The sequence below is a fragment of the Paroedura picta genome, chromosome 16 (assembly GCF_049243985.1).
Source record: "Paroedura picta isolate Pp20150507F chromosome 16, Ppicta_v3.0, whole genome shotgun sequence".
NCBI classification, from domain to species: Eukaryota; Metazoa; Chordata; class Lepidosauria; order Squamata; family Gekkonidae; genus Paroedura; species Paroedura picta.
The window spans coordinates 29,861,650-29,869,308 of NC_135384.1; the positions used below are offsets into that span (position 1 = coordinate 29,861,650).

General features: G+C 50.1%; 1 protein-coding gene across 2 annotated transcripts; it reads left to right on the top strand.

Moving 5' to 3' along the window:
* Positions 1 to 1,785: 1,785 nt before the first annotated feature.
* Positions 1,786 to 6,823, top strand: LOC143825587 (somatotropin-like). Of its 2 annotated transcripts, none has more exons than XM_077313689.1 (5): positions 1,786 to 1,979; positions 3,869 to 4,035; positions 4,476 to 4,592; positions 5,164 to 5,331; positions 6,388 to 6,823. In XM_077313689.1, the coding sequence occupies exons 2-5, from the start codon at positions 3,952 to 3,954 to the stop codon at positions 6,586 to 6,588; spliced, it is 570 nt and encodes a 189-aa protein (XP_077169804.1). In that variant the 5' UTR covers positions 1,786 to 1,979; positions 3,869 to 3,951; the 3' UTR covers positions 6,589 to 6,823. The 2 variants fall into 2 exon arrangements, with proteins under 2 accessions (XP_077169804.1, XP_077169803.1); XM_077313688.1 differs by lacking the exon at positions 1,786 to 1,979 and adding an exon at positions 2,974 to 3,025.
* The last annotated feature ends 836 nt before the right edge of the window (positions 6,824 to 7,659 follow it).

Consider the following 7,659-nt stretch of genomic DNA (forward strand, 5'->3'; position numbering starts at 1 on the left):
CCTTTCTTTTGTGAACTCAGTTTGAAATACAGGTATTATACATCATAATATACCTTTCACAGACATGGAAGTTAGCTTGTGGCCAAAGCTGTGAGATTTCCATTGCCGTCCAAAGAGGAGTTATACCCTTCATAGATAATCAAATGAGAGCGGTCACATGAGTCTCCCGTGCTGTGCTCCCGTCAAAATGGTTCCACGACAGCTCTGCTACATGTTAGGAAATCAGAGATTCATTGACCGGCAGAACGAAGAACAGGATTACTGGCGACTTAAGGAATTGGCAAAGATCAGCTAACATAGACTTACATGAGTCGATAGAGGGCCAAACCCCACAGATGGAAGAGGCCTCCCTAGAATTGAAGCCCCCCGCCACATGGAGGACTTTGAGCTGCTGGCAAGGTGGGGTAGCGGGCGTTTTTGGGGAAAGATCTGGATGGCCTGGATTCCCGAGCCCTCGCCTTCCTCTCTGTCCTGTGGCTACCTGGGTGCTTTCCTGCATCTCACCTGCTGGATTTCTGCCTGATGTCCAGCGCCAGGACTCAGCCAGCACCGGTTTACAATCCTGAACTAGGCCGATGGTGCAAATCAGGTAGAATGGTTTTATTCCTCAGTTTTTTAAAACTACCCAAACAACTGGGGAATAAAATAATTTAACCTAATTTGCACCCCCAGCCTTGTTTTTCCATGCGTAGTGACTGGCGTGTTTCTTTCCTGTCTTGTGACTATCATGAACACCCTGTTATTGGGAAATATTATTTAGTGTGTTCTTCGTCAGGTGCTATTTTTGGCTTGTGCCTCCCCACAGGCCGCATGCAGAACCGAAGCTTTCCTGATGCCACTTACTACAAGAGTTGTAAATATTCTTTCCAGGGTGTGGGACCTTGACAGGTCACCATCTAGCCCAGTTTGCCCCTCTCGTGGGGGTCTGTTTTTTAAAAGCCGGCTTACTCCGCTCCTTCCCTCAGGACACGATCAGTGTCATCAACCGAATGGAGATGAACTTGGCATTAGAGAGGGGAAAAACACACCCAGATGTTGGGGCCTCTTTGGTTACTGGATACTCCATCTGTGTGGAGGGCATGCACACACACACACCCCAACACACACACACATACACACACGCAAAGGAAACATGTCTTTCCTGGGAGGTGACCTTTAAATGGTGGTACCATCCTGAGCAAAGCTCAGAGGGGCTTCTGAGAAGAGGCCCACTATTCACCTCCCCCCAAACCATGGTTTATTTATCAGGTGACACGCAGCCTTTCCCCGAAATGTCACCAAACTCCGGCTCCCTGAAGGTGTTAATAAGCCCCCGTGGGTGTTGCCAAGGGTGTCAAGCATGCATGAAATGTAGGCTGCATACAAAGGTTGCCAATTTCCCAGTGGGGCCTGGAGTTCTCCCAGACCAGCAGGGGCTCATGGTAACTGTAGTCCGTAGACCTCTGGTGAGCCACTGTTTGGCCACCCCTGCTCTAGGTCTTCTCATAGATTCTAGGTGAAATTTCTCCCCAAACTCCCCCCTCCACAGGCACTACCACCAACCTCCAAGAAATTCCCAGGTCACACTTGGCAACGATCCCTCCCCCTATAGGTCAGCGAGGGATGCCAGCCTCCAGGTGGGACCTGGAGATCCCATGGAATTCCAGCTCATATTTCTTCAGCTTGATTTTACTTTTCGATATTGACGATTCATGTCCTGCACCACAGTCTTGATTTAGCAGAGGGGACAGAGCTTCCCCATCTTCTGCTTCCAGCTACATAATCTATTTGCCTTCACAGAATTCAAGGATTCACCCTCCTCCTTTCTTTCGTGCTCCACCCCACATCTTCCAACGATGTTTGGTTTGGTTTGGTGTCCAACTTTTCTGTTCCAGTCACCGACAACGATCCGCACACCTTGTTTAGGTGTGTGATCAACTTCTTCCTGGACACATGCGAGAAAGTTTTCCATTTCTTCCTCATCAGCACCTGCAGTTGAGGTATCAACCTGAACAACGGTTATTTTAATCAATAAGAAAATTATAGGTAAAGCTAGAGAAACCATGGCTCACTGAGACAGGACGTGTCCCTTAATTAATTACTACGTTGCTTTAAATAGCAGCTTATCGATATTCAGCTGCTGTTAATGAACAAACAAGTCTTAAGATTTAAAGGCCAGATCAGCTAATATCTAAGTTACGGAGGAAGTACATTATGCTTCAGCAATCGCAGAATGAAACGAAAACATCTGTAGGGTCATAGAACCGTACGGAAGATCTGAGCATTAGAAATCCTTCAGTTGGCAAGATGTATTTTTAGTACTCTCTTTGGAGGCTTCCGGCAGCGGGCCTGCTGAGTCTTCCTGTTCGGAACCCGAATAAAACGTATTGACCCTTCTATACCAGCATTCAGGGCTTTTGTTTAAGCACCGGCCAGCCAAGCAACTTTTCACCCTGGATGGACAAGGCTGGTCTAAACAGGTTATCGCACTTGGGTCACGTTGTGAGAAGACTCATTGGAAAAGACAATAAGACTCAGAAAAATGGGAGGCAGCAGGAAAAGAGGAGATAGACGGAGAGTATAAAGGAAGCCTGACACACACGCCGCCGCCCCCCCCCCCCCGTTTGCGAGAGTTGAGCAAGGCAGTTAACGAGAGGACATTTTGGGGACCATTAATTCATAGGGTCGCTATAAAAACCCACCCACCCTGGGGTCTTGCCCCCCCCCGGCCTCAGTTCTCCGATAAAATGGGGGTGGGGGTGGAATGGGGGTGTGCGGAAGGAGGGAAAGAGCTCGGTGCTACGATTTCTCACGCGGAACAATCGGCCCAGGTGACCCTACATATATTTATCAATATGATGCTGACCCGTTAAACCCACCCCCATGCCAACGGATGCATTTATGCATTGGATCTCTGCCTCCACACACACCCCTCGCCGTCCCAGGGTATAAAACCAGCAGGCAGGGGCAGCAGAAAGTACCGACCAAGGGCAGAGCACTTTGCTTTCAAACAGCCTTGTGATTTGGGAACAGGACATGGCTGCAGGTATGAGTTTCTCTGTTGAGGAGGGAAGGGGGACCACTTTTCATGGCTGCGTGGCAGGCAGAAATTCAGCGGTGTAGCTTTGCCCAGCATGGTGCTCTCATCTTGGGAAGTGGCTTCCCTGTTAACCTTCTTGGTGTTATGGGGCTTTTTGGGGTGTGGAGATTCTGTGCATGAGGAAGTCAATGGTCCCAGTGAGGACTAGCAGTGCTGTCCTAAGCACAGTTACACCTTTCTGAGCCTATTGAATAGAGTGGGCTTAAAAGGGGGTAACTCTGCTTAGGATAACTTGAGGTCCCCCCTCCTCAGGCCCCGCCCACTCCTGGCTCCACCCCCAAAGTCTCCAGGTATTTCCCGACCCAGAGCTGGCAACCCGGTCTGTTCAGGACTGCCCTGCAATTCTCAGGGATGTATCCAAAATTATGTACTGCTCCAGCAATCAGAAAAGCTACACTACTGATCAGTTCAAATGTCTCTGCTAGGAAAGCGTCCTCAGTCTTGAAAGGGCGTTCACTAATTCAGCTGCTGGATTAGGCTTGTTAAGGCAGAGAACCACCGCTTCCTCAAAGTGTCCAGGCAAAAGAAAAAGGAAATCTTGCGGCTGACGCTGCCAGGAGAGGAATGTTTGAACATCATTAGGAAGTTCGCATCCTACCTATGCTAAATAAACATCTCTCCTCTGATGCCCCCTGCAGGGCACACTTTATGTTCTGTTTAATTATGCACAGGGCAGAACTTGCTTGTTCCAACAAGTTGAGCAATCCTTGTTTTCAGTAGCTTTCCGAGGTGCTGAGGCTGAGCTGAGGCCTCGGCTTGGATCTCAACAGCTTTCCTTGTCTTTTGCAGGATCCAGCCCTTCTCCTCCGTTTGTCCTCGCTTTGGTCATCCTGGTCCTGCAATGGCCAGAGGGAGCCGTCACCTTCCACTCCATGCCCCTCTCCAGCCTCTTTGCCAATGCCGTCCTGCGTGCTCAGCATCTCCACTTGCTGGCCGCCGAGACTTTCAAAGAGTTTGTGAGTACCGCTGGTGTGTGTGTGTGTGTGTGTCCCTTCTGTGGGAACGGCCCGGAAACCAAACCAAGGCAGATGTTGGACCCTTTCCCCGCTCCATCCCACCCACTGCACAGGAGCTTTCTGATTTCAGAATTTTTTATTTTTCAAATAAAATAGAACAGTTAAGAACGAGATGGTAAAACAAATAACAAAGCATCTTCTCTTTTACGCTGCAATCCAGGGTTGCATTAGCAGATATTGTTACATCTTCTAAAGCCAGTGTGGTGTTGTGGTTAAGAGCAGAGGCTTCCAGTCTGGTGAGCCGGGTTTGATTCTCCGCTCCTCCACATGCAGCCAGCTGGGTGACCTTGGGGGCAGATCCCTAAAAAGGGCTTCTCTGCCCACTGCGGGTGTCATTTCTGCTCACAGCATTTGTGGGATTTTTTAATATATATATCTAGGAGCGCTCCTACATCCCAGAAGACCAGCGGAACTCCAACAAGAACTCTCAGGCAGCCGTCTGCTACTCTGAGAACATCCCAGCGCCCACCGGGAAGGACGACGCCCAGCAAAAGTCGGTAGGTTGTCCCCGGAAGAGCCACCCTGATTTCCAAAAAGACGGACTCAGGTGTGTTGCTCTGCAGCAGCAGAACCAAGTTTGAGTCCAGTGGCTGACTCAAGATTTATTCAAGGTATAAGCTGGAATGAGTTTGGTATCTAACAAAGTGTGCATGCTTATATTCAGAATAAAATCCAGCTCTAAAAGCACATGGAAAGCGCATTATCCAAAGTGTGCAGAATGAAATGTCCTAATTGTGCTACCCTCCCCCGGACCACTAAGCAACAATCAGAACACAACTGGTTAGATCTAATTCCAGGAAATGCTCATGTTCTGGCTTTGGCAAGCCTCTGTGGGAAATGAAATCCAGAGTTGTGAGACCGCAGATAAAAACACATCTCTTTGTCCACACAACTGGTGCATGGCTGGTGTGCTGAAGAACGTTCTCCTGGAGATGAATGGGATTTGTTGTTGTTGTTAGGTGCGAAGTCGTGTCCAACCCATTGCGACCCCATGGACAATGATCCTTCAGGCATGAATGGGATTGCAGCCCTTTAATTTCTGCCTCTTTGCTTGGCTCTTCACGGCAGGACATGGAGCTGCTCCGGTTTTCACTCACCCTCATCCAGTCATGGCTCAGCCCCGTGCGGTTCCTGAGCAGGGTCTTCACCATCACCAACAACCTGGTCTTCGGGACGTCGGACAGAGTCTACGAGAAACTCCAGGACTTGGAGCAGGGCATCCGGACCCTCATGCAGGTAAGTAAGGGGATCATCCCACCTCCCAAAATGTCCAATGAGTAGGTACCAGATCAAAAAGAGAGACTTGGAAAGCAGCACTTTTAAGGCCAACAAAGTTCTATATATAAAGTATAAGGTTATGTGTTCACACGCACTTCCTCAGGTACAATGAAAGGGGAATTAGCAGTCCGTCCATATAGGTAGAGGGTGAGCAGTAAATGTAGATGTTTAACAGATTCAAGGACCAAAGCGGCTTATATGGTTAGCATTTGCTTGGGTTTAATTTTGGGGGAGGAAGTGTATATATATATATACCAAAATTGGGGATTGTTGGGCAGATGCACCCTTAATTGGTGAATGCTGAGAGTCATTAAGTGAGACGGATCAGGCCCTTCCAGTTTATGGAGCCTGTACAGATTTGTCTGGTGTTTACTTGTTACTATTTAATAGTAGCCATTTCTGGTCAAAGTCGGCCAGGAGTGATTGGGCTTGATGTAGTGCCCCCCCCCCAAATAAAAATACATACCTCACAGGGAAAGGGATTTGTAAGCCACTTTAGAAGAAGAGTTGGTTCTTATATGCCACTTTTCCCTACCCGAAGGAGGCTCAAAGCGGCTTACAGTTGCCTTCCCATTCCTTTAGGAGTCTTTCAGGTAAGTGAAAAGCGGGGTATAAAATCCAGCTCTCCTTTGTATTTCCTCCTTCTCCTTCTTTGTCCAAATCATCCCTGAAAAGGACCCTTCCATCTTTTACTGGCAGAAACCCTTGTTGTGTCTGCCTAGCAATTTCCACAATGGTGCCTGCAGGCGACATTGGCCTGTAATATCTGTACCCTGTTTTCAGTACCCCGTTGGTTTTGTGTGCTTATTTTTTACATTTCAGATGTTCCTGGAAACCTGGCTTCCCCCCTCCAAGGGGCTGCTGTGATTCTACATGCAGGGAACTCCCTGAGCACCGGGAGGGGGAGAAACCTTGTGTGTGGGGTGGCTTATAAAACAGAGAGTGGCATAACCGGCCGTGTTTGGAATGCTTTGCAAAATGGGGTTTCCAGCTTCTCAAAGCCTTTCCCCACAGGAGCTGGGGGACGGGAGCTCCCGGGGCCTTCACCTCCTCACGCACAGCTACGACAAGTTCGCCGCCAGCTTCCAGGACGAGGCCTCTCTGATGAAAAACTACGGCCTCCTGTCCTGCTTCAAGAAGGACCTGCACAAAGTGGAGACCTACCTGAAGGTCATGAAATGCCGGCGTTTCGGGGAGATTAACTGCACCTTCTGAGGGCCAACCAGGGACCCCTCTGCCCACGGCTCCCTCTCCAGGCCCTGCTCCAAGGCTGGGTGAAGTTGGTGCGCTGCTGAAACCACTCCCACTGCATTCTCCTGAGAGTAAGGGGACACCAAACGGGGAGCAAAGCGTTCTGCCTACCGTAGCTCCTCCGCTGCCTGCCAGAAAGCTCAGTGTGCCCCTTGTGTGCTTGCAAAGACCGAGGCAGCTGGGCCTGTAAACAATAAACCTGCTGTCATCGTAATGCTACGGGGTGGTGACTTTTTTGCACTTTGAAACATAACAGAGCTATGAAACACTGATGGGGCTTTTTCATGCATGGTTGGCTCCATCTGGCTCCGTGCCCATTTTCCTTCTGAAGGGCGCTGTAAGTGTGCTTTATCCAAGGTGTACAGAATGGCCCTCGGGCATCAGGGAGGTGACCGGCAGCACGGGTGTCAAGGGATCTCCAGAGAGCAGAGATCAGTCCCCCCCCGGGCCCCACCTCCTAAATCTCCTGGTATTTCCCAATGGGAAGCTGGCAACCCTGCTGGGGCCCCTTCCTCCAGCTAGGAGCAGGCCAAAGCCCCTGGATCTCCTGGCGACACCATACATGTGCCATCGGATAAATAAATAGCAAAGGAGGGGGGAAACTGAGGGTCTGTCGTTTCTTCATTATGAGAGTTTTACAAAGTCAAATCCAGCAACAAAGTGCATAGAGAGGGAACTGAAAAGGTGTTTTTTCAGGGGTGGCCAACTGTGGCTCTCAGGTCTCCATGGATTACAACACCCATGAGCATGCTGGCAGGGCCTCATGGTCGTTGTAGTCCCTGAACATTTGGTGCTCATGGCAGCAGGGGCTCATGGTCATTGTAGTCCCTGGACATCTGGAGCTCATGCCGGCAGTGGCTCATGGTCGTTGTAGTCCCTGGACATCTGGAGCTCATGCCGGCAGGGGCTCATGGCCATTGTAGTCCCCGCGCCTGCAGAGCGCCCTGGCCATCCTCCTGCCCCTGCAAAGCGCTGCTCGAGCGCATCTCCCAACCCCGGCGGGATTAGCTCCGCCTCCACCTGGCCCGCCTCAGC